General features: G+C 34.8%; 1 protein-coding gene across 1 annotated transcript in view; it reads right to left on the bottom strand.

The window, feature by feature from the left end:
* The window catches only part of Ush2a (usherin), a 746720-nt gene that overhangs the window by 144464 nt on the left and 574280 nt on the right, over positions 1 to 27976 (bottom strand). The window contains exons 49-52 of the mRNA XM_047521110.1: positions 19701 to 19922; positions 10144 to 10367; positions 4990 to 5194; positions 63 to 260 (exon numbers count right to left, since the gene is read on the bottom strand). Coding sequence (XP_047377066.1) covers positions 63 to 260; positions 4990 to 5194; positions 10144 to 10367; positions 19701 to 19922 — 849 coding nt within the window. The remainder of the gene's footprint in view (positions 1 to 62; positions 261 to 4989; positions 5195 to 10143; positions 10368 to 19700; positions 19923 to 27976) is intronic.

Below are 27976 nucleotides of genomic sequence, written 5' to 3'. Positions count from 1 at the left end.
CCTTCAGTTTTCTTATGGATATATGAGACTAGGCTATTTCTATTTTAAAGATAACTTAATACCATTTGATTGTATAGGTTTCTTCCAGTTTAAGACAATTGCATCTTCATGATTGCCCATTTTGGTCCACCTAGGTGGTCTCAGTCCTTGAGGAACATCTTCTTTTGTTCTGATTCTAACAGCTTTGCTGAATCCTTGCCCATAGTTGTTCCATGCAGAAATCCTGTATTCATACATTGTATAAGGCTCAAGGTTCACATCTGGAAAGGCAGAAATAAGACCATGAAGTTTTCTTCTTTTTATTTTCCTATATCATATTAAAAATGAATATCAAAAACTTTAAACATAAAAAAATACTTTATGCTTTTATCTCTTTGTGTTTAAATAAAATTCTAATATCTTTATTTTCTAATTCATAAAAAAGCATTTCAAGTGTTTGATAGATGCAGAGATATGGAATGTCACAGCAGAGCATCCACCATTTCTGAACAGAGAAATATGGATATATTCATTACAGAAACAATTGAAAAACAATAGACTAATGTATGATTAGGTGCTAATGGCTCATAAGTTTATATATCCTTTAGTTCTTCATGTGACAGATTTGCCAATGACTATTTTATAGTTTTGTTATTATAAACTTAATAAAGTATTACTTTGAAAATATTATTTCATTAAAATATATAAATTATAATATAGTTGTATGAGATAGATTTAAGATATGAGAGAGATAAAACTTAACAGCATTGTCCCATGTTAGTAAATAAAATGAATTCAGACTCCACAGCATATTCCTTTTCTCTTCTACCAAAACCAGAGCCAAAACCAAAACCCCAAACAATCAACCTAATTAAAACAACAAAACTACACCTGCTGAGCTTTGGAAATGGCATGAATTTGTTAGCTAATGCTCCATGTTATTCAATGCTGTCCCCAAAATCACAGTTCCATGTTATGCTTTAATAACTTCAGAAGTACACATGCTACAAATTTGCATATATATATTTTTTACCTGAAATTTTATTGACTAAGTTTATTTCCCTCTGATTGAATTTTGTGGATTTGGAGTGTTCCCTTGTTTCTTTTTCTGTGGAGTGGTTTCTGAATGACAGTTTCTCAGAGCGAGGACCAGGAGAGGAAGTGCTTCTCCACTGCCCGGCCACCTGCTCTCTCGGTCCATCTGCTTGGGTTATTTGAGTCACATTCTCTTTATAAGCATTTCCTTATGATAAACCCCACCCTGCCAATTCCATCAAATTAATATGAGAATAAAATATAATAAGTTATGAAGCAGAACTTCATAAAATGTAAATTTCTCTACAAATAGAAAGGATTTTTTTGCTATAGTTTGGATGTTCAATATTTCCCAGAGGCCCATGTGTTAAAGACTTGGTTGCCAGGCTATGATGCCTATTAGGAAATAGTGAAATCTTCAAGAAGCAGAACCTAATGGAAAAAAGTTAGGACATTTGGATATTGAAACCCTGGTCCTTTCTTGTCTCTCTCTATGCCTCCTGGTTTTCATGACATGAGCCACTGCCCCACTTTCCCATCATGATGTTTTGTCCCACTACAGACCCAAAAGCAATGTGGTCAACTGATCATGGACTGAAACCTCTAAAACTGCAAGTCAAAGTGGACTTTTCCTTATTATAAATTGATGTATCTCAGGTAATTGTTAGAGTAACACAAGCTGACCAACACAATTATCTTGTTTCCGTTTTCTCTGGTAAGAGGGTATCTGCCACTTGTTGCCACCAGCAGATGCTCCAGTGTCCCTTCCATTCTAGTTAGAAATTATTTTCCCCATTTTCTTTGAGGTTTGGTCTAGTCCAATGATTCAGATCTCGTCATCCGAGAGAGTATGTAAGAAAAGTATCTCTTATCTCTAGCTGATGGGCTGAAACTAGGATGTTGTAGGAACCCAGGCTGCAAACCAGGGGGTAACGGTAGCACCTGAAGCATAACAAGCCAGAAAATGCAAGAAATCTGATCTCCAAATGCCCCAGTGGGACTGAGCCAGTCAGACCATCCCCCTCTCCACAGATGCTCACTCTGTGTTTACCCCTCTTTGCTGTAGCAGATTAATAACCCACAGAGAGCAACTGTTGTTCTGGACCCTCAAGTCCCATCACCTTTTCTAATTTCAGTTGTGGCAGCTCTTCATGAGGCTTTCCTTATTTTTTCTTCCACCACTTTTCAGTCTTCTTTTTTCTACTATCTCATTGCCTCTGATTTCTTCATTTTCCCGACTCCTGGCCTTTCAAAGATGTTCTTGTCCCATAAAAACAGTCTTTGTACTTTATTCATAAAGAACCATTTGTTGAAATTTTGCCTTTCCTCAACAATCTTTCTTACTTTTACTTTTCAGAGTTTTCTTTTTTTCTTTGCAAGAATTGTCATATACCCTTCCTTAGTCTTTGCACATTTTTTTTTTTTTTTTTTTTAACTTCTTGATTCAAAATCACTCTGTATGTTATATGGAGTTACTCTTCCAAGAATAGAGAGTTTTTCTTGGGGGAGTTGTTGGATATGTTTGGTCGATATTAGTTAGTTTAAAAAATAGCCCATAATATTTGTATTAATAATTTATTTAAGAGCTGAGAAAGTAATCCTTCAACATGCACATGTGATTGTGTCATTCACTGTCTACAAAGCTTTACAATCCATACATTGTTGCATTAAGACAACAATCTGACTCCCACTCTTTGGTCTCATCTTTCACAACTTTTTCTCTGCTATAACTCCACTGCATCCAGAGGGAAGAAATCGTTACTTTCCAAAATTACTGGGCTTTCTAGTGCTCCTGGGCTTTGTAATCTGCCTAAACAACCTTCCCTCAACTTCATAGGGTCCTACTTGTCCTTTACTTATCAGTCCAATTCAGACTTTCCTGAAGTCTTTCCTAACCTCTTTAGTTTGGACTAGGTGTTCTTGCAACATTCTTCAAAAGCATCATTGGATGATGACACAGTCTTCTATCATAGTACTTAACTTCATACCATTTATCACATTACAGGGTAATTATGAATGTCCTTCAAATCATCCATGAAAATTCTTGCTTGTCTTTATAGTTGTTGGTCCTAGTATAGTGACTAGTTATTAGTATGTATTTAGTAAACATTTTTTGATAAATGAGTGACTGTGGAGTGAATGAATTTTGGTCAGTGCTGACATTCTTAGATTTCAGTTCTAAGAGTCTAAAAAAATCTGATTTGCTACTTTAACAGTCTGGATGGAATTGTCATGGCCCCACTTATGTGCTTGATGTTTTTCATGAAAAAAAGAGAAGGGTTTGTTATTTTTCATATTCAATTTATAGCATTCCTGGCAGGCAAAGCAATCTGAAATGTGGATTTTAAAAGCCCTCATAATATTATATCAGTATGTGGAAACATCTATTCATTTCTGGAATAGGCGACTGCAAGAATGTCTTACAAGCTCTTCAAAATCTTGACCTTGATTACAAGGGGCAGATAAAAGTAGGAATTCTCTGAGATAGAAACCCAATAATTTAAAAATGAGGATCCATGACTTAACTCTTTGACAGCAGGAGGAGACTGGGAGTTTGGATAAACTGTCCTCTCTTCTGAAGTCTTTCCTAATTTTAAATTCATGCCAATAAATATTTTCAATGCTGTACAGGGTGATAAATCTAAATAATGAAGTAAACAGAGATGTACTATTCATAAGAGTATTTCAATCTGATAGGAAGGTGTCCAAATGCATATGACATATGGTAGAAGTGGAGAGCTCTGTAAACAATGTGCCCCAGGAACAGAGGGATGGTAGAACTGAGTTTGGGAAGCCTGCACCAAGGATCTGAATCTAGACCTGGACCTTGAGTAAGATGGAGAAGGAGCATCTTAAAGGAGTTCCCATACCACATGGTGTCTTCTACATCTGCTCCTTTAGAAGATGACATGATTTGAATATGTTTCCTTATCATAGCAAGTTCCTTTAACAGATTTGACCCTCAGTTTTCTCTTCTGTTAAATGACCATATTCAGCTGTTTGCCTTGAGGGCAATGAGGTAACATTCTGAAGTACCTAGCATAGCACTGGGACTAAATAACATTCAATAAACTTTATTTTTTCCTTAATCTTCCCCTTCTCATCTCAGTATCCTACCTGACATTTTCCATTGTTGTGGTTTGTTTTTATCACCACCATTAGTTGAGGAAAGTGGGATGATTACTCATGAGGGAATAGAACACTGGTTTTCTTATTTAACTAAAGGTTGCTTGGATTATGTCACTTAGATGGATTCTATGTGACCCTAGATGATAGATCACACACACATGCATACTTGGTTCTTCAACATACAGAAGCAATTTCTGTAGGGACTTATGTAAATGAATGAAGAATAAAAATTTAATGAAGAGTAGGACTGATTAGTACCCTAAATTTTACAGTGCTCAGGATACTCTCTAAATAAAGTTCTCAGCTTTCTCACTCAGTTCAATGAAGATGGTGCTTAGAAATTAATATTTTTGTGAATCATTCTCAAGATGATTGATCATCTTCAGAAATACCATGCTTGGGTTTATCTACTCCTTAATGTAATGCTGTTAGGTTTTCCTAGTAAACAAAACAGGTTCCATCTTTCTTTCTGCCTACAAGCATAGCAATATTATCATTTGAAAGTTCCATTTGAAATTTTGAGAATGAAATTGAGTCCAGTGTAAGTTAAGTGGACATACTAGAAAAGGGCACATAATTTACTTATTTCTCTGTTTTTTATTCTCTTCAGATTTAATCTAAAATAGCATCCTTATTTACAATTAGACTTGAAAATTTTTAAACTACTAAATTTCAGACATATACAGATGATGCCTTTAATTACTGGTCACTAGCTGGCCCCAAAGTATGATTGGATAAATTGATATTAGGTTAAGGAGGGATGATGTCAAAGTGAAAGACTCGTGCATTTCCAGAAGCTTTTCACTATGCAACTCAGCCACAGGCATGCGGCTCGGTTTCTGTTACCTGTGAAGGAGCGCATGTTTGCACTTCCTGTGTGAACAGTCTCTTCAGCAGATGAACACATTTCTTCAGTTGATGTATTTCCTGTGGAATTGTGAGACCCTCTTATCACAGTACAAATGTGGCTGGTAAAGTTGAAGTCGCACCAGCCACAAAGCGCTGTGGCTTGCATAGATGCTGGGCAGAGAGTCTTGCACTTGCTGGTTTCCTAAGTCAGTGGTAGGAGAAGGGAGGAGAGGGGTGAGGAGAAAAGTAGAAGAGGATTTTGAAACCTCATTTAGACACATACAGTGCTGATTTTCTACATCTTTCATATTTAAATGTATTTTTTTACTTATTTGAGGAATGTATATATATATATATATACATATATATATATAAATTTATAACAAATGAAGGTGGATTGTCTAAAAGAGTAGCTACCTGAACTGACACAGATTTGGAGAAAAATTTCAGTTTTATAACCCCCTAGCTTTGTGAATTTGAGCCGGTCACTTTATAGACCCAATGCTTCAACTTTTTGAGTAGGGAAATGGAGATTAAACTTACCAAGAAGGTTTGCTCTATGAATCAAATAAGCTAAATCTGTAAATTCCTTAAGCTTAGTTTATATACTACAAATTGTAACAGTAGTAATTATTTAATTATTATTACTTTGACAGGTACTATGGTATTTTGGAGAAAATAACAAATGTACTACACAAGAATCTCTAACTCCTGTTCTCTTGGAAAAATTGAACCCATAAAATGTAGCACATATCCAAGCTTTAGAAAATCTAAATATTTCATGAACCGTCATTACAGTTAATTATATTTAGAAATCTTTTCTTTGATTAATCCCTGGATTTTTTTATAGTTGTTGATAAATGTTCTATATAAGGAAACAAAATAATCATTCAAAATTACAGGAGTTATAACTAAGGTGATATTTATATAATGGAGAAATGCACTTTGCTTTCCTGTATGTAAATAGTATAATGTATTTAAAATTTTTTTTTTGGTATTAAAATTGATCTCTAATTCAACTTCTCTTTCACATAAAATAAATTAAATTATTCTAAGTCAAAATAATGCTACTTCAGAAAAATATTGTGGAAATTCCATTTAAAAATGGCAAATTGAAGTCTTGGACTCTCATAAATATCTCCATATTCTTTTTTATTTTTCCAGTATTAGGCAGTTTCACATGCTAGGCAAGCTCATTACCACTGAGTCAAACACATGATTCTTCCATGTCCTTTCAAATTCTAGTCAAGTGACAGTAAAATCAAGTTGTTATGGTTTGGATATGAGGTGTGCCCCCAAACTCCTATGTTAATGCAGAATGTTCAGAGATGAAATGATTGGATTATGAGCTGTAACCTAATCAGTCTATCCTATTTTGAATGGAGTAAGTTTCTGGGTGGTAACTATAGATAGGTGGAGTGTGGCTAGAGGAGGTGAGTCACTCACTGGTGGTGTGCCCTGGAAGGGTCCATCTTCCCTAAAGCCCCTTTCTCTCTTTCTACCTCTTGGCTACCATAAATGGAGCAGCACTCCTCCATGATGCCCTTCTACCATGATGTTCTGCCTTATCTTGGGCTCAGAGTAATAGAATCAGCCCACTATGGACTGAGTCTCTGAAAACATAGCTCAAAATTTTTTCTTCTCTAAGTTGCCCTTGTCAGGTAATTTTTTTTCATAATGAGAAAGAGCTAACACAAAGGGTTTACATATGGAAAATAAATGTAGACATTCTAAGGAAGTAGAAAGGGAAATAACACACACAGGATAGTTCAAACATTTTGGAAAGCTGAAAAGTGGATGTGGTAGAGAAAGTGCCATGTCCTAAGAAATACCACTTTTTCATTTTCTTCCTGAAAACTGCAGATTTCAAGCCTATTTGTAATATGAGGAGATAAATGATTAGATACGTGTGTATGACTAGAGCATAGATTAAATTTACTACATATTCAGTATCCAGGTATGACCCATCAGTACGCGAGTTTTTCTCCTCCCTTTCCATTGTGATCTGGGGGCTGTGTGTGACTCATCACAAGATGAAAGGATGGGTACCTAAGTTGCTTAGAAAAAGGCTGCCTAGCTCACATTGAATTGTCATGTGAAAAACTGCAAACAAATGCTAAGAAGGTAGATTTATGCATTCTTTTAATTTTTTAAATTTGTTCTAATGAGCTGTACATGATAGTAGAATGCATTTATACAATTTGATAGATCATACATAAATGAAGTGTGATGTCTTTTTTTCTGATTATACTGTAGAATCACATTGCTCATGTAGTCATATATGTACATGAGGTACATAAGGTCTATTTCACTCTACTATCCTTCCTACCCCCATACCCCTTCCCCTCCTTTCACTCCCCTCTAGGATTTATGCATTCTTAACACAGACATACATATGAGAGAGAGAGAGAGAGAGAGAGAACAAAAAAGAAAATGGTAACTCTGTGAGGTGATTGATATACTAAATAATCGTGGTGACTATTTTCATTGCAGATATATATCAAGTTGTATACCTTAAATATATGTAATTTTATTTGCCTATTGTACCTCAACAAAGCTGAAAAATTTCACTCTATGGAACTATCATATACATAAATAATTGTTTTTAACCTCAGCATACTTTGGGTAACCATATAACAACTAAAATACATGGCATTGCCATGGTAGTTAGGCAGAAGTGGAAAAGAGAGAGAAACTAGAGGTTGAGAAGTTGAGGGGCTCTAGAATGGCCTGGAAAAATATTTGATAAAACTGTGTCCTGGTATAATTATCAAGGCAAGTCGGGTGCTACTGAGTTCACAGCTCTAGGAGAGGAAGTTATAAGATAGAACTTTAGCAGTACAGGTGAGTTGCTAGTAGCTGCCTTTGGCAAGATATTCCAAAATAAGACAAGCTCAGAAAGAGTTGGTGAAATTAAAAAGAAATAGAGCCTACTGGAAGATAAAAGCCAAGTACCAGAGTAAAAATGGTAAATGGGAAAATTAAATCTGCATATTACACATTGAGAACAGTATGTAAATCCTACTGGATTTTCTATAAGCTGGAAGTTAGACATATACACCCCCCTGACCTGTGATAGAATATTTAGGATAGTTATCTATGTTTGTTAAGGATTGTTGGCAATGTGATTCTTTGACAAAAATCCATTCTGCCACATGATTTCGTTACTGTATCCCCATTGATGTATGGGTCACACCCATACACAGCAAGCTTTCAATCAGACTCCAATGAAAAGATGATTTCAAAACATAGAAAAAGGAAATCAGAGGAAACAGAAACAGTAAGGAAAAGAGCCAACGAACTAAAATAGTACCAAACAAACAAATAAGACAATTCAAGAAATAAAACAAACAACAAAAAAGCAAGCATGTACTTTATATATTCAGAATGCTAAAAATAGATATTCCAGAAATGAAACAACAGTAGGATGTCATGAATAATCAACAAACAAGAAAGAGCCCTTAAAAAATGACAGATGAAATTTTTAAAAATTAATAGAAAATATGAAGGATAATGTTAAGACAATATCTCATCAAGTTGAAAAAAGATAAAATGTTGATCAATAGGCAAAGAACAAGAAGAAAAAGCTTAAAAAAAAGAGCAAGAAGAAAAAAATTAAAAGATCAGTTTAGGAAGCTCAATTCCCAACTAACAAAAATAGAGATAAGAGGAAGCAAATTATCAAATAACTAGTAACATTCCCTAAAACTGAAAGTCAAAAACTTCACACTGAAAAAGTTCACAAAAAGCACATCATTATGAATAATCATGAGAATATTAACAATTATCTCCATATAGAAGAGCATTCTCATGAATTAAAAAAAATGATAAAAATAACATTTGCTATTGAGGGAAAATAATGTAACTACAAAGAAATAGGAATGAAAATATCAATGAGAGTCTAAAAAAATCACAAAAATGCGTTCAAAATTCGGAGTGAAAATGATTTTTAACCTTCACTTGTATATCTAACCAAGCTTCCAATTTGGTGGAAATGTTGAATAATGATAATTTCATACTTCAAGCTCTTAAGACATTCACCTTCTATGTACCCATAACCTATAAAGATAAATCTACAAAAGGAGGGAAACTTATCCCAAACACAGGGAGGTCAACGACGGAAAGATGTGGAAGAAATTCCAGAGTTGACAGCTTAGGGAAGATCACTGTGTATAAATTCAACAGTGATAGAGTCCAGAATGGAGACTGAGAGGTCAGGAAATGCAATGGAACCTGTAGGTTGAACTTCATCTACAACACTTCACTTTGCGCGAAGAAATGTTATCCTCTTCATAATAGTTAAACCAACCTTATGTATTATCTTATGAATTGTATATCATGTATGTAGTAGCATTCATTGATACAAAGTGTTTGCTGGGGCCATAACAATCTCATAAGAATTATATCACATCCCAATACGTGTGATGTCTACCCAAGAATTGTGCTTCATTCAGCATATGGACTATTACTGTCTGTGTCTGATACACTCACTTTTAGCTATCTTGTAATGACAGAGTACTCCAGAATGTGGTAGTGTGTTTGTTTTTAAATGTCTACAATCTTTTCTGCAAAAGGATAGAGTTCTGGAGTTCTTAGTTAAGTTTTATGCTCACAAACATGACATGGCTGCACGGGAAGCATCATGGCATATAAACAAGTGATTATGGTTGAAAGAAACACGTGGTCATCTTGCTCTGTTTAAGGGAATACCATATAAACACAGCTAAGTCAATTCACAGGGTCTAAGATCTTTATCAAAGGAAATTGGTGAGGTATGGCTGGCAGACTAGAGGGAAGAAGAAAAATTTCCCTCTATCTCCATGGACAGCACTCAGGGACATGGAATGACACCTTGTGGGGTCCCAGGGAGACCTGTACTGGCTCTTCCAGAGCACACACTTTCAGTCCTGCACTCATCTGAAGTGCTGGGTACAGCTTCCCTGAGAACAGCTAATCATTATTAATTCCTTTAGAATTCATTGCAATAACATCAATCATAGAGAACTCATTCGGTATTAATATGGATGTAATGTGAAAATGAATAATGCACACAGGAGTTTTTATATTCCTATTTTAGAAAAATAGTTATGAACAATGTATTTCTCTTTCCATTGTCAAATCAGCACCTCTGAGAGGTTTTCTATCAATTACCTTCATCATCATTCCAGTTGAAATCTTGTCAGAGCAAACATATTTCAAAGGATTATATCCAACTCCATTACAGCATTTCTGGCTCTTTGGAATAAGTTCAGTTTCACAGCATTTTACTGGCACTGGGTCATTCTTTTTAACATGTGCTTTAGACTCTCCACTGGAAGCTGAGCAGCATATGGTATCTGACATATTCACATAATCCTGCCCACAACAGAACATCCCTGCAACAATAAAATGTTATATATGAATATGAAATAAAAAAAAGGGAAGAAAACTGAGGCTGCTATAAAGTTTGGTATAAAAATGTCAGACTCGGGCAGTTTCAGAAATGGTGCAATCCTAAGGTAGCATTTCCCTACCAAGGTGATTTAAATGTGCAGTGAGGGTCCTTCTTACCAAGAGCACTAGACACTAATTAGGAAAAGAACACACAAGAGGAACTGTTCGGAAATCATTCAGCTGGGCCAGACTTCGCCTGTGCTCTATAAAAAAGATCGGATTTCTGTCATGAAAACTGCCTGCCCATTTTGTGATGATAACATCTTGTTGCAGAAGAAGGTTAGTTATGTTATAGAGACTCAGAGAAAGCTCTAGAAATTCACAAGGGAGAACAGGTTGCCCAGGCACTCTGGGATAAGTGGAAAAACAATGGCATCCTGGATGTGGGAGCCCCTTGTAGAAGCCTTGCAAGCTTTGGCCTGTCTTTGTCTAGGATACACATATGTGTCTGTTGTACACCCAGGAGTAACGGTAACTATTCTTTCTCCACGACTGGAATTTAGCATCTAAAACCAGAGGAGTATATTTGATGATCAGGTGATCCAAACAGCCACTGCTTTTTCTACTCTCACTCTGTTCTAGACATCTCAGTAGAGATGGTTGAGAGGTTGCATGTAGCAACGGAAAGATCTTACAGGGGAGATCATCAATTCCCACATTTCCATGAAAGACACAAATACCTGAGATACCAGAAGTCTCTTTCTTCTCACCAAATTCAACTTAATTGTGTTCACATAACTTAAATGTTACCATAAGGGAAATATAGCAGAAATTTAGATGTGAAAAACATGAATAAATAAACAACACTATAGAGTCATATTAAGCTAATAATTAAGGTGCCTAAAGATTCCACATCAGTGCTATCCTATTAGAATTTATATCTGGGCATATAGTAGCACAATGTGATGAAAGATTTATTTTAATTAGAATTTTTTTTATTTATTATTAGTACCAACTGATAACATAAAGAACCTTAAATTTAAAGTGCCCTGGGGTTCTGAATTATTTAATCTGGCCCTGTACAAATACCTACACTATGAGCCACACTCCTAATATCAATATACCATGAAGATGTAAATACTTTTTTCTGTTTACTGAAAGCAGATACTGGTTTGGCATATTCTTTAAGACAGAAGTTTATTTATACATTGACATTCTCATTGATTTTTTTCCCCTTTAAAAATATTTCACAATATTTAAAAAATTTTATTTATGATTAACAATATACATTGATCATAACAGAGTTTTGACATTGCATGTTTATCTAAATGTGGCAAGCCTTTGAAATAACTGGTTTACAAAAATAAACTGTTTTAATACTTTTTTATTGTTTTACCATTTCCAGGAAAAGTTCTCTTAATAAAATATGCATAGTTGGGCTATCACTCAAGACAGAATCCTAATTATAGTGGGCAGAAATATGTGTATATACCTGCACAGATACATCAAAAACATACATGTATGTACACACACGCAAAATAAAAACAAAAATTCACAGATTCAAGTTCTGTTTGAACATTTTTCTGTTGCCTTCTGATCAGGTACTTAAATATAGCCTTGGTTCTTGACCGTCATTTTTTTCCTCTGGCAATTTTCTCAAACCTATTCATGTTTCTATTTTAAAGAGCAATCAAAATCTGAAAACTGGCCTTTTAGGGAGCAGAATACATTTCCCCCCTCTACTCCCAAATTACTTCAAGGTTTCACCATGTTTTAAGTATGAAATCAAAATGCAGACATTGACCTAATTCAAAACTCCTAATCAGTCATCTGATCGCTCTGAGGGACTTTTGACAGGTCAACTAAAATTTTGATAATGAACTGTTTTTACACTAGAATAGAAAGAAAAAAAGGATGCTTTCTTTCACAAAGAGCTTTACCTTTGTTTTACCGAATTGAAATTTCAGCCAAGATTTCACTCACATAACAAGAAGTGACTCCCTTTCTAGTTTCTTTGGTAAACCATTACTTCTTTAATTATTATCAACCTTGTTCCAGTGTGATAAATTGCTAATTACTTAATACCCTAATCAGCGTTCATTCTTTGCACAGATAAACTGTGACAGTGCCATTAATTTAAATAGTAATTTCACTTAATGGCCAGAACGGCACACCAGATTTTTATGCAGCATTTTCTGAAGACTGCATCCATCACTACAACATTCTGACATAAAGATGTCTGACGTGCACTAACTCACTTAGGGAGAGCAGATGTTGCAGAGCAGAGTTTGGTAGTAATTCCCATAGTGCATCACTTCAGCATGAATGAGCTGCAAATTCAGAGACACAATCTTCTGAAACTGCATTGCAATAACTTTTGACCCCTACCTAATTTATCACATGGAGCACTTGACTTTTGAACTTTGACACACAGAATGCACAATTCTAAATATGCCCAAAGAAAAACAAAATAGGTCATGCATTATTGATGGATTGGTCCATTCTTTCAGAGGCTCTTCATTAAATTTGTACAAAGGTGGAGAGTTCCTTTGAACAAGATGTAGATGTTATTAAAGTGGCACTGTACACATTGAACTTGTAGTTGTTTATTTTTCAGATCAAACAGCATATATTGCCTTTCCAAACTGCATGTATAGCCAATGGATGGCTTCCATTGCATTGGATACAACTGAAAAAACTGTGGAGAGGAGACTTTTTGACTCACATTATCATGGATACTTCAAATACATTACCAGCACTTATTTAATGTCCAGACTGACAAGGAAATTATTAATAACCATATGAGCCTAATGAATTTATAAACAATTTAATCTGCAAAACTACTATCCCATTTTTCTAAAAGAAGACCAATAATACGCACAATGTGTTTGAGGTAAAAATAGTATGGTAGTAAAAAACAATCTGGAATATGACAAATCATTGTGGAACTCTGAGACTGATCATGGAAGAGAACACATTTTAAGTCAAGAGATTTTACATTGTTAGGTGCAGGAAAAAAAAATGTTTGCAATTAGTCATTCTTGGAACAAACTTAAAAATTAGTAGCAGTGAAGGAAAAAATTCATGCTAATCTTCACCAGTAGATGGCTCTATGAATACCACCACAAAACTGGGAAAGAAGGGGTAGGTAAAAATACTCCCCCAAATCACTGCAATATATTTTATAGCATTTAAGTTGTGCTTAAAAAAAAAAAAAAAAAACAAAACTCTTCGTATTATGAAAAACTTCCTGAGAAACATTCTTGCGATACAATTCTTACGCCATGGATTTCTGTGGTTCTACCTCCCTCTTTGCAGAGTTCCCAAATTCCATCTTAATGAAATATTCATATTACTCATGGTAGTCATTCATTCTACTGAAGTCAGAGTTCAGGACATGGAAACTCAATGTTCTATTCTGAAACAGTTTCAATCTAGAGTTTCATGTTAAATGCTGCGTGGACTAAATTTATAATAGAAATAAGGGAATATATTCTAAAGGCATGTACTGATCAGTTTCTCATGGCTAACAGAAAATCCTATCCTCCTTTAGTGATAGAGTAACTTTAATTTTAATCTTTTAATACTAACAGATATGTCAAATCTAACCAAAGAGTAATGGCAATGATAAAGCCATATAAACAAACATGAAGGAAAAAATGAATAATAAAGAGGCTTCAAAGTATGTAAAGAAAATGGTTAAGAATACATATCCACTGAAATGACGAACATGACTTTCATCCCGAGATACCTGTATAACACTCCTACACAACTCATCTGCCCAGAGAGAGCACTAAAAACATAAACGCTACCCTAGCACTTCTGTTCCAACAGCATCTGTTAATTCACTCCATTTATAAAATACATATTGACAAAGACAACTGAACTGGGACCAGGGAGATTTGATTTGGTGTGAGAAAGTCAATTCAATGTGATTTTGTTAAAGGGCTCCTGCAGGCAAATAAAAGAGTTTAAGTAATAAAGTACATAAAGAGATGTTTTATGAGCCAACCTCATCTCGTGGCAGGCACACAATGCCAGGCAGTGAGAGGCCAGACTTAGGAGCAATATTAGAAGATAGGAGTCCTTGTGTCGCAGGTATGGGGTGTGGCTAGGTTGAGGAGAAAAGGGGCCATGTGGATATTCTGGAAGGTCATTAAGATCACAGTCATTAGGTACCACCAGCAGCAAAGAAATGAAAAAGACATGCAGAACCTGTCTGTTTTCAGTGAAAACTGCAGGAAGGTCAAGAGAATGAAAAGATAATTTTTCCCTTTTTAAAAAGCATTATTCCTCCAGTCCTCCACCTTATTAATATTGGTGGAACTGTGAATAGTCATAAAAAATTCTAGAGCTAAGCTTGATTCACAGGAGTTGAGGAATGCCACAGTTTCTTTAAGAAACATTCCCTGGCATCAAATATTGTTATGGTGTAGATATGTGCTGTCACCCAAAAGCTCATGTGTAAGACAAGGCAAGAAGGTTTAGAGGTGGGATGACTGGGTTATGACAGCTTTAACCTAATCAGTGCATTCACCCCTGATAGGGATTGAGTGGTAACTGAAGGCAGGTGAAGTGTGCCTGGAGGAGGTGGGTTATTGGGGGTGTGCCTTTGGGGTATTATTTTGTCCTTCTTGAGCAGAGCTCTCTTTCTGCTTACTGGTAGACTGAGTCCTTTGAAACCATGAGCCCCCAAATAAAACTTTCTTCCTCTAAATCGTCAGGTCTTTTGGTCACAACAGAGAAAAGCTGACTAAAACACATATCACATTGAAGCAAATAAAGGAGTGATTCTGAAATTTGGGTCCATGGATAGAATTCAAGGGTGTAAAAATCATGGCAAAATTTTGTGTGTTGTCTATGTTTTTTTTTTTTTTTTTGAAGTCAGGTTTTGAAATTTTCCAAAGATTCTCAAGGAGTAATAATTAAGAATCTTTGTTCCTAGTGGACAGTAAACTCTACTTCTTAGTATAGGTGCAATTTATTTTAAGGCAATAGTGCTCAGACTTCTCTTTTCTTCTCCTTCCCATTCATTCTGCCATTCCAAATTTAATTAATCTACTTAAATCACAGTTCTTATAATCATAATGACTCTTCCTGCAGTACTAAATAATGCACAAATCCTATGACTTGCTCAGATTTATTTCCTACTATTTCTTTAGGCAGGGCATATACCTCACATAAGCTAGTGTTCACTGCCATTTGGTTATTGCGCAGATTGTTCATTTCTCACTTCAGATCAAGCCACTCCTCTCTGGATCCTTCTCAGTGCTTGATATTCCAGTCCAATGGAACAACCCACATTTAACTTTCCTTATCACCTTGACTATAGTGATCTTTCATTCTCAAGAATGTGCATGTATTTTGGTTCCTCTTAGGCTGTGCATAACCCTATAGATATTTTTCTCCTTGATTAGATTTTACGTCCTTGAAGATAAAACTGGAATCATAGCCATTTTTACACTCACAAAGCATCAAGAATATCTTGAATATAGGCTCTACATGATACATATTTATTGAATGAATTAATATGGCAATGGACAAATTTTGAAAAGTTACAGATGAACAAAGACAATGAAATGAGATATTTTGCTCCCCTTTTTAAACTCTGACCTATTGCAGTACTAAGGAAGCAACACTTTTGCATCCTCACTGCTACTGCATTAGCTACTTCATTTAAAAGAGGAGGAAATACTCAACAGATTAGTCATAAGTATGACCAAGTGTCATGATTTTCTGGTATACATTACTATGCCTTTAATGCAGTGGTTCTCAAATTTTGGCCTCTGAACACCTTTATAGTCTTAAAAATTATTGAAGACCCCAAATAGCCATTGTTTATATGGATTATATCAGTTGATACTTACCATCTTAGAATTAAATTTAATTTGGAAATATGTATTTATTAATTCATTTAAAATTAGCAATAATAAATCCATAATGAATATATTTATGGAAGTAAACATATTTCCACACTGAAAAATTAGTGAGCAAAATGACATTGCATACATTTTTGCAAGCCCTTGTAATGTCTTATACAGTAGGAAGTAACTGAATTTTCATGTCTGCTTTTGCATTCTATCTACTGCAATATCCCATGTCACATAACCTCTGGAAAACTCCACTATGCTCTCAAGAGGGAATGGGAGTTAAAAAGGTATAAAATGGCATTTTATGAAAATACTTTTAATCTTAGAGACCACCTGAAAAAGTCTTGGAGACTACCAAGATTCCCAGAGCAATACTTTAAGTGCCACTACCTTAGACTGTAGCTTTTATACATAGTAAGTACCTTTTCGTTTAACTTTTGCAAGTATTTGGTGTGCATGCAAACTTTATAATGTCTTTTTTTTTTTTCTGGTCATTCATTAAATGTTTGCCACTTGCTGGTTATGTTATATTGGACCTGCTCATCAGACAAAATGAATATTTGTTTTTTGTTAGATAGTATCCAATGTTTGTCCAGGTATCAGATTACTTAAGGGGGTCTAGAGCATAGACTCTCTATTCAATTGGATGGAGCTAGAACCTTTTATTAGTCATAGTGGCAAAAGATTCATGAGCAAAACTCCAGCCTCCCTTGTATTTAGGTGTCAACAGATTGTTGACTTCTAGTTGATGGAATGTTAATACAAATGCTTGCTACTTCTAGACCTGGTCAACACAAACTCCTATGTGTGTTATTCTCTGCTCTTTTCCCCTCCTGGCTATAGGAAAGGTCACAATCTCAGGTGAACTTGGAAACTAACTGCTGAATGTCTACTTAGATTTCAAAAATGCCTATGATATAAGAGCACATATCCCAGAGATAAAGTTAAAAGGGCAAGAGACAGTGGATTTAACAAATTGTAGTTAAATATTAAAATCTTTATGAATTTTATAAAAATATATAACCACATTTGCCTTAAATGGGGCTTGTTCAACAAAAGACCCTGAAGTTCAAGCTTCACTAGGTTCAGGGTAAATCTACCCCATAACCAGTAGGGGTTCCCTCTCTAGGGTCCCTGTAAGTATGATTATAAGACATTATAATATCTTGATGGAGATGAATTATGAATTCCCTGCTGCCTTACCATAATTTCTCCTTTTAAAGAAGAATAATATTATGGCATTTGCAAATAAATGGATGGAATTAGAGAATATCATGCAAAGTGAAATAAGCCAATCCCAAAAAAAGAAAGGCTGAATGTTTTCCCTGATAAGTGGATGATGATATATAATGGGGGTGGGGAGTGGGGAGTGAGAGAAGAATGGAGGAACTTTAGGTTATGTAGAAGGAAATGAGAGGGAGTGGGGATATGAAAAATGGTGGAATGAGACAGACATCATTACCCTATGTACATGTTCGATTACACGAATGGTGTGAATCTACAACATGTACAACCATAGAAACAAAATGATGTACCCCACATGTGTAAAAAAATCAGAGTTATCCATAAGTAACAATTTAAATTGATTGTTACAGTATTATTGATAAAGATCATTTGCTTGCACATAGTATGTTTCTCTTCTATGTAAAGTTGAAATGAAAACTATTAAGAAAAGCACTTCAATACTAAGAAAACAAAGTCAAAAGAGAAATTATCATTTGGGTTCAGTGGATATATTTATATGATTTAAGTCACCTCCCATAAAAAAATTGTTGTCTTGAATATGCCACTGCAGCTGAAATTTGGAAAGATATAGAATGTGAAAAATTACAGACTCCTAATTTGGATGCATATAAAGGGAATCTTTAGAAAAAGAAAAGTCAGCCAGAAAACCCAATATGAATGGAACAAAAGCTGTAACAATGAAAAATTTAGTGAAATAAAACTATTCTAATATTTTATCATTTTAAATATAATTTTTCTAATATAAAGGAGGGGGATTGTAACAAATATATATTTCAGATCACATTTCAAGTAGCAAACCATTTAAAAGAAAATGACAAATTTAGAATTGAAGTAATGCACAGGTCATTTGATTATTGAATAACACAAAATATAAAGAGAAGTAACTCATGAATATTTTGGAAAACATACTTCCTGCTGATTTGCAGATAGGATAGTGACATCTATGATAACTTACAACTCATATGGAAAGAATATCCATGAAATACAGGTCAATAATGTCAACTCAACAAATACTTAAGATAAGTCACTGTGAATCATTTTCAGACCAGAAAATTTTAAATGCCTCAAAATCCTAGAAAGATCCTCAGTAGAGATTTCCCCAAGTTAGAAAATAATCCTAAATATTTACACAATATTATAATAATGATTTATGAAGCTTAAGGCTACTTTAAAAAACTTTATATTCTTTTAAAATTAATTATGGTTACCCATGTTACAGGAAAGACTGAATTATCTTTCTGTTCTCCTTTAATTTTAGTAAAAATACCATGGTCACATAAAGGGGTTATCCAAGGGCATGTGTTAAGCTGGTCAGGGGGAAAACTGGTAAAGAAATGCCAGGAATTACATAATAAAAATGTGCTATTTTTATGTTTGTGGGATTTTCCAGGGTTTTTTGTTTAAATATAATTATAATTTTTGTAATTTATTTTCCCACTACAAATAAATATTCATTCTACATCTTATTTTGTCTTCATAATTTAATTTTCTTTTCTTAAAACTATTTCCCCCTAAACTGTATGAATTTTAGGCCTTCAAATTTTAGATTTAACTATCTATATGAACTTGAATAAATTTCTAATATTCGTGTCAGTGTCCTCATTTTTATTTTTATTTTATTTATTATTTTTGCCATGCTAGAGATCAAACCCAGGGCTTTACATATGTTAGACAAGTGCTCTACCACTGAGCTACATCCTCAGCCCTTTTCCTCATTTTGAAAGTGTGAATAATAATAGTACCAATTTTAAGATTGTTGTAAAGATTAGTTTTATTAATGATATACAAAACATTGGGACAGATCCTGGTAGAGAATAAGTACTCATTCAATGATAATGTTTGTTATTATTGTTACTGCTAGCTTCACAAGTATAAGAGAATAAGGAAGTGAAGGAATTATACACAATATAATTTGTTAATTTTATATTAATTAATATTTACAAGAAGGAATATATTCTTTTGATCCAGAGTCAATGCATTCTCATGGGCGTTTATTTTAGGGTTTTTTTTTTTTTTTTTTTTTTGAAGTGTCTTAATGAAATGCATCAGATAAACACAAGAAATGGGAAATGACATTTTAATTTGTTATATGGTATGTTACTAATTGTTACACTGGATATCAATTAATGTAAGCTCTACTTGTTCTATTTTGAGGGCAAATGTCACCCTCTCTGCTTCTCAGATTCTCCATGTACTGAAAGGTAGAGAAGGGCCCCTTACCTGGGAGGGGACTGTACAGCATGCCCTCCACTTCTCCACCACAGCACTTTAAATCTTTGCTCACAATCTGTCCACCGCAGCACTGCTGGCCATGGCCATCATGGAGGCTCCCAGCACAGCAAATCTGGTTTCCTGAGGTGGAATACGGCATTCTGCCACAGCAGGCATCACCGATGCCAACGGAAACCCGATTGTGCTGTTCATCTGGACAGCATACTTCACCTGTCAATTTAGGACAATAACAATCATTGCATGAATTTAAAAAAAAAATATGCTATGACTCACAATTAAGGTCTATCACAATCATATTGAAGAGTCCAACTGATTGTCAGAAACTACAAAGCATACCATTATATTGGAGTTGCAAAATCTCAAAATATCTCCAAAATTTTTGTGTCAAGATATATAAACAAACATATATATGTCTGTTCACACATACCAATTTAGAAGTTAGACTCTGTTATCTCTTTCCTTTTCCCTTAAAAATGAACACATAGGTCTAGTGATATGGGTTACATTACAGAAAAACAATGCCTTTTCTCATTAGTGTAAGTTTTTAAAAAGTGAAATGAATTTAGAAACTAACTATAGATAAATTTGTATTGCCCATGACAACATCAATGTAACCAAACAAAATACTTCCAAAGGAGCATCACTTAAGTAAGTGGAGGTAAAATCACTATGTTCAAATCAGCACATTCACAATTTGCTGGACCATGGCAGACATTGAATATCACTAATCAAAAGATCCAAAGATTCAAATAGTCTAAATTTCAACAGTCAGCTTTATTTAGTTAGTTATGAAGAGATCTCAAAAAGATAAGAAAACTCAAAAGATTTTAAAATTTGCTCCCTTTAACAATATCTTAGAAAGAACTAACAAAACTTGGAGGATCTAAAAATCAACACATCATCCCTCTTCCATTTCATGACCCAACTCTGGTTGGCCTCCATCTTGATCTTCAAACCTTGATTTCCTCCTGTCCCAACCTTCCTCCTCCTTTTCCTCTTGGACCTTCAACTGTTCTTCCTCCCTTTCCTCTACTATCCCTTAAAACATATTTCCCTGCCTCGGCAATATTCCTTCACTACGTTTTATAAGGTAAATGAGTTGATAACCAACCTGGCAGGTTGTATAGCTTTAAACAATGGTTTATATTAAATTTGTATAACATAATTAAAGACTTGCAAGCTTTTCTAAGAAAAGGCACAAGTTCACTAAGAATTAAGGATTGCCTATAGTCCTGAAATTCCTGTTCTCTATTAATTAGTTCATCTCCTTGTTCTGGATATACTACAACTTGGTTAGTAGAAGCAAGAGGTGAATTGTTTACCAAAGCAGTATAGGAAATATGGGACAGTACTCAACTATGGATACATAAATAGAGTATAAAAATAGGACAAGAACTCTTAGCAGCTATCCCTGAGGTCTTTCCTGTCCAAATTCATTGCTCAAATATTTGTCCCACTAGATAAAATGGATAAATTACTAGCAACGCAAACCTCCCAAGACTGAATCATGAATAAACAAAATATAAACAGACCCGTAAATGGTGAAAAGATTGAATAAGTTACCAAAAATTTCCCGACAAAGAAAAACTCTGGTCCCTATAACTTCCCTTATGAATTATATCAAACCTTTAAAGAAGAATAAATATCACTAATCTTTCTCAAACTCTTCCTAAAAACAGAAGAACAGTGAATACTTCCTAACTCTTCTGTGAGGGCTGCAGTACCTTGATACTAAAATCAGACAGATACTAGAAGAAAAGAAAACTGCAGACCAGTATTCCTTATGAATATTGGTGCAGAACTGAACAAAAATAGTAGCAAACTGAATTTAATACATTATATAATATGTCCAACTAGGATTTATTCTTGGAATGGAAAAACATGTCAATATATAAAGATCAATCAATGTAATACACCATAATGAAAGAGTAAAGAAAAAAAATCATGGTCAGGGTGTTAAAAAGGCATTTAATGAAATTCAACCCTTTTTATTATAAAAATACTGAAGAAAATAAGGATAGAAGGAAACTACCTCAACAAAATAAGAAGCCTATATATATATATATATATAAAAGCCCAAACCTTCAGATAACATTTTACTCAATAGTGAAATACTGAAAGCTTTTCCTCTGAAAGAAGAGAAGGATGCTGTTTTTCACCACTGCTATTCAACGTACCAATGGATATTAAGCTAGAGCAATGAGAAAAGAGAAAGAAATAAAAAACATTCAAATTGAACTGGAAGAGGCAAAACTACTTCTGTTCTCAGACAACATGATCTTATATGTGGAAAACCCTACAGATTTCACAAGAAAATCCTTTAGAACTAATAAATAAATTCAGCCAATTACCAAATTGACACAAAAATCAGGAAGGTTTCTACATCCTAAGAATTAACAATCTGAAAACAAGTATCATTTGTACTAATACAAAAACTACTTAATGAACTTTACTAAGTGGATTTTCATATTAAAAACTATAAAGTGTTGCTGAAAGCAATTAAGGAAGAATGAATTAAATGGAAGAACATCCCATGTTCATGGATTGTGAGGCTTGATATTGTTAAGGTTCCACTATTACCCGAGATGATCTGCACATTCAATGCAAGCCCTGTCAAAATTTTGATGCTTCTTTTAGAAATACAAAAATCCATCCTAAAATTCATATTGAATCTCAGGGGATTCTAAATAGCTATAACAATATTGAATAAGAAGAACAAAACTGTATGTCTCCCACTTCCTGATTTCAAAACTTAGTGCAAAGATATTATAAGCAAAATAGTGTGGTACTGGTGTAAAGATGATATATAGACCAATGAAAGAGAGAACCTGGAAGTAAACCCTCAAATGTATAGTCAAATCATTTTCAACAAGTGTGCCAAAACCATTCTATAGAGGAAAGGACTGTTTTTTTGTTTAGTTTAGTTTTGTTTTGTTTTGTTTTTTGCAAACAGTGTTGGGAAAACTGATATTCCAATACAAAATAAAGAGGTTGAACCCTGACCTTATACCAGACACTACAAAAATGAACTCAAAATGTATCAAAGATCTAGACAGAAAAGCTCTTTTTTAGAATTTCTTCAAAGAAAATGGAAAAGAGAGGGAAAGCTTCAGTTCATTGAGTTTGGAAATGATTTATTGGACATCAAAAACATAGGCAATAAAAACTGGATAAATGGACTTCATCAAAATTAAAAACTTTTATGCTATCAAAGAACAGTAACAACAAAGTAAAAAGGCAACACAGAGAAGAAAATATTTGAAAATTTTATATCTGATAAGGGATAGTCTCAGTCCATTTTCTGAACTACAACAAAATATCTGAGGCTGTGCAATTTATAAATGGGTTTATTTAGCTCATACTTCTGGAAGTTTGAGAACATAGCACCAACATCTGCTCAGCTTTGATAGGGGGTCTCATAGTAACTGGCCTTGTGGTGGAAAGATGTGTGAGAAGGAGAGAGTTGTCATATAGTGAGAGAGGAAATGAGAATTTCAGGGACCAGGCTCAGACAATTTAAAACAACAGAACTAGTTAGTTCTGGCTGTTCCAGGAACTAATTAAAGTTCCATAAGAAATACATGAATTCCTTCTGAGGTCAGTGCCCAGAATGATCTAGTTACCTTCTACTACCTTCCCCCTCTCAAAGCTCCCACCAGCTATCCACATCACCGCAGTGAGGACCAAGAGTCCAGCACATGAACCTGTGGGGGGACACACCCAAACCACATGCAAATCACAACAGGGATTAATATCCAGAATATAGAAAAAAATCCTACAACTTGACAATATTTAAAAAACAACACTATTTTAAAAATGAATAAAGGACTTGGGTAGATATTTTCCCAAAGAAAGTATAAAAATGGTCAATAAATACATAAAAAGATGTTTGATCTTACTAAGTCAGAGGGGAATGCAAATCAAAACCACAGTGAAACACCACTTCATACTCATTAGGATAACTATTAACAAAATACAGCTAATAAACGTTGGCAAGGGTATGGAGAAATTGGAACCCTTGTGTATTGCTGTTGAAAATATAAAATGTTGCCTCCACTGCAGAAGACAGTATGGCAGTTCCTCAAAAATAAATTAAGCATAAAGTGCCATATAATCCAGCAATTCCACTTTCAGATATATCAAAAGCAGGCATTTGAACAGATATTTGTACACCAATGTTCACTGTGGCTTTATTCACATTAACCTAAAGTGGAAATGATTCAAATGTCTGTTGATGGATAAATGGATAAAAAAGGTGACATCTACATACAATGGAATATTATTCAGACTTAAAAAGGAATGAAATTTTGACATAAGCTACAATATGAATAAACCTTGAAAGAATGATGTTAAGTGAAAGAAGTCAATCACAAAAGGACAAACAGGTGCTTACAATTATATGAGGTACCAAGAGTGGACACATTTATAGAGACAAAAAATGGAATGGTGGCTGCCAGGTGTCGAGGGTAAGGATGAGCAGGGAGTTAGTGCTAGATGAATAATGAGTGTCAGTCTGGACAGAGAAAAGAGTTCTCATGATGGATGGTGGTGATGATTGTGGAACAATGTGAATATATTCAATGTCACTGAACTATGCATCAAAAAACTGTTCACATGGTAAATTTTACTTATACGTATTCTCCCACAATTAAAAAATCCAGTCTTATAAACAGGAAAAAAATAAATCTGTACCTGGTTTCAGAGACCCCTTAACTACTACCTTCCAAGAACACTCTGGTCTCATCAGGGGTGAAGAAGATATCTCAGCTTGCCAGAAAATAGATGATAGATTGTATACTATCCCTGCTTCGGAAATTATAATTGCTTGCTGAGCACATGGATACTATGACTCAGAAAAAGAAAAAACAATCAGGCTAAATTAGTGGTTTCTCAGATTAAACAATTAGATAAAGATGAGAACAAAGACACCTCTGTATCTAGTCCATACACAAAGCAAAAATCAATATTAATAGGAAAAAGGGTCCTGGAAAATATTTGCTCTGCTTTAGGTAGAAAGAAAGAATGGAAAAATGAAAAGGACAAACTCAATGAATGTAGCTGCTTTGGTCTAATCATAACTGACCTTGACATAACTGACCTTGACATTGACATAAAGAAGAAATTTGCATTAAATTGTAAAAATTGGTGGTTTTGGAGCTCCTTCCTTGTGAATGAGTTAATGCTGTTGTCTTAAAAATGACCGGTTGCTGTGCGAATTGGTTACTGATAGCCCAGTTCCACACCTGATAGAAAGGATGAGTTCAGCCCAATTTTTGCCCCTCCTTCAAATTTCTACAGCATGCATTCTTGCTTCTGCCTTTTGCATGAGATAATGCACCCTGAAGTTTCTTGCCAGATGCTGGTGCCAGGACCTTGGACTTCCCAGTTTCCAGAATCATGAGCCAAATAAGCTTCTATTGTTTATAATTACTTAAAATAAAATACAGTGGTATTTTATTACAGCCACAGAAAATAGACTGTGACAGTATCTAATCGATACTGCATGTATAACATCAACCATAAACCCTACTACTTTTTCATTATTCCTTCCTAGGTATAACCAAAATGGCTCAGTGGTAGAAATTTCAAATAACTCTCAGATTCTGCTTTTGTATTTCTTTGCTCTCTCTTGTTATCACAATTTTTTTTTTGGCTTAATAATTCCACTCCAGTGCATCCACTGGGAGGAAATCCACTTTGTAAATGAGATGCCAGGATTAAATGTGAACCCCAAATCTCCTTTCTGCAACTGCCAGAAAAAATCCCAGGTCAGTAATTTGGTGCTGGCACAGATTGATTATCCACAATACCTGATGTCTTTCTGATCAACATCTGAGATCTGAAATCTGTTTCCAAGAGCCTGTAGGGAAAAGACTTTTCATGTGTGGGATTCATAGAAGAGGCTAAACCCTTAAAAGTCTCTTATCAGTCTGCTTCTGCTCTTAAAACTGGCCTAAAATCTACTTGGAAAAAAAAAAAAAAGAAAAAATGAAGCTGCATAACTGTGATGCATTGTATGCACATAGTTCTGGAAAGGACTCCTTATCCCCTGTACTAGCCCTTGTAATACTCTGTTCATTCCATCAAAATGATAAATGACTTGTGTGCCACTTTGTACAAGATTTAAGGGCCATTAACAAGATTGTGCTTCCTCACTTCCCTATAGTTCCCAACCGAATACCATCCTATCTCCAATCCCTGAGGCAGCTGCTTAATTTAGAGTAGTGGATCTACGCTCAGCATCTTCTCTTGCATTCACACTCACAGTATCTTTTTACATTCATTTGTGACTTTCATAGCCCAAGTATTTAGAGAAGCATCTTCTTAATTCTCACAGTTATCAATTATACCTTTAGTGTGGTAAATAGAATATGACCTCCTAGAGATGCCTACCTTGTAATCCCTGGGGCCTGTGACTGTGTCATATCATGTGCAAAGGGGAATTAAGACAGCACATGGAATTAAGTGTGATGAAATGATGTGAGAAAGCATTGATTTTTCCATTGCTGGTATGAAAGATGGAAAAGGGTCATGAGCCAAAGGATGTGGGTAGCCCCAAGAAGGTAGTAAAGGCAAGAAGATGCATTCTTTCCTCCGATGGGGAACGAGTGCTGCTAACACAGTGATTTTAGTTCAGTGAGATCCAATTTGAACTTTTGACCTTGAGAAATATGAGATGATAAATGTTGTGATGTTTTTAGCCACAGCATTTGTGGTAATTTAGTAATAACCAAAATGTCTTGGCAGTAATATGAAACTAATAGACTGAGAGACATTTGATTTCCTTTATAAGATTCATTCCACTCACACAATATGTGGGTGAACTTTTGTTATGTTTCCAGGATAGTGCAAGGGAATTGGTTCCCTCTAGTTTTCAACAGGGATGCTAACAAAGGGACACAAAGTCTCCCAACATCTCTTTGCCAGAAGAAAGCACATGTTAGGGCCTAGAGTCTAAGCTGCAATGTTATGCAAATTGGAAAATCTCTTTCTCCTTAAAGGTTAGAAGGTATTCATAACTTTCCCAGGTCCCACTGCCATAGGTTAGAGGATTGCTTAGTCTCAGAGAATCAGTAGGATGTTTGGTTTCACAGCATCTCCGTGGCAGTTTGACTTGCCATTCTTAGCTTTTGTGAACTGGTTGCCCTTTTATGTGACCTGATGAAAGTGAAAACTCCAGAGTCTTTGCTCTGGCAGGATTCATTGCAAACTCTCTTTTGTCAATTGAGGGAGACTTGTAACCCCCTTACTCTTCTGCTCCCCAATTACATCAAACCTTTCTTTCTGTTAGTACATGAGAGCTGATAAATTTGTAGATTCTAACTCACCAGCTCAAAGGACATAGGAGACATTAGTCTCCCATGAATATTACTAGGTTAAGCTACTCAATGAATGTCGAAAGACTAAGAAGTGAAAGACATGGGATGTGGAACCACGTAATTTGACTCTAGAACCCATTTTCACAAATTATTCAACATGAAACCACTGTAACACTATAAAGAATTTTTTTTTCTTTCATTAGAGCACAATTATATAAAATATTACCTGGCATAAGAAGTCTAGTTTCTGACTAGGACATTTTTGTTTGTTTTTTAAAATAATGATTTTCCTTGTAAATTTTAGTAGAGATATGTTTGCTTTCCTTCTGTTTTACCAACAGAACAGAAAAATGCATTAAATTACACATACAACATCAGCACATTACTATTTGAAACAATATGAAGGGCTCGATGTAGAATCTAATCATGAAAATTCTAGTCTTGGCTAGCTGAATGACTAGGTCATGTACATATATGTCACTTTCCATACTTGTAACATGGAAATTGTGTTCTAAGGCATACTGTTTTTAAAAATATCATCCAGTAAAATTGGCCATTTTGGGTACACACTTCTGTAAATCAGGATACAATGATCAGCATTTAACATTTGAATCAGGATACAAAAGAGTTTCATTTCCCAGAAACACCCCAATGTTATCTTTTTATAGTCTCTCTTTTCCCACCCATTATCCTTGACAATCACCAACTGGTTCTCTGTAACTCTAATTCGTCTTTGAGTATGTCTTACAAATGGAATCTCAGAGTTTGTTGCATTTTGACTCTAGTTTTCTTCACTCTGCATAATCCCTTTTTGATATTTATCCAGATTTTGTTCCTTTTTATTGCTAGGTAGAATTGCTTTGTACCACAGTTTGCCCATTTACTCCCTTTAGAACTTTTGAATTGTTTTTACTTCTGGGGCATTTATGAATAGAGCAGTCATAC

Source organism: Sciurus carolinensis, chromosome 12 (assembly GCF_902686445.1).
Source record: "Sciurus carolinensis chromosome 12, mSciCar1.2, whole genome shotgun sequence".
In the NCBI taxonomy this organism is placed as follows: Eukaryota; Metazoa; Chordata; class Mammalia; order Rodentia; family Sciuridae; genus Sciurus; species Sciurus carolinensis.
Note: the sequence above shows the minus strand (reverse complement) of the source record. Positions and strands in the feature narration are given on the sequence as shown.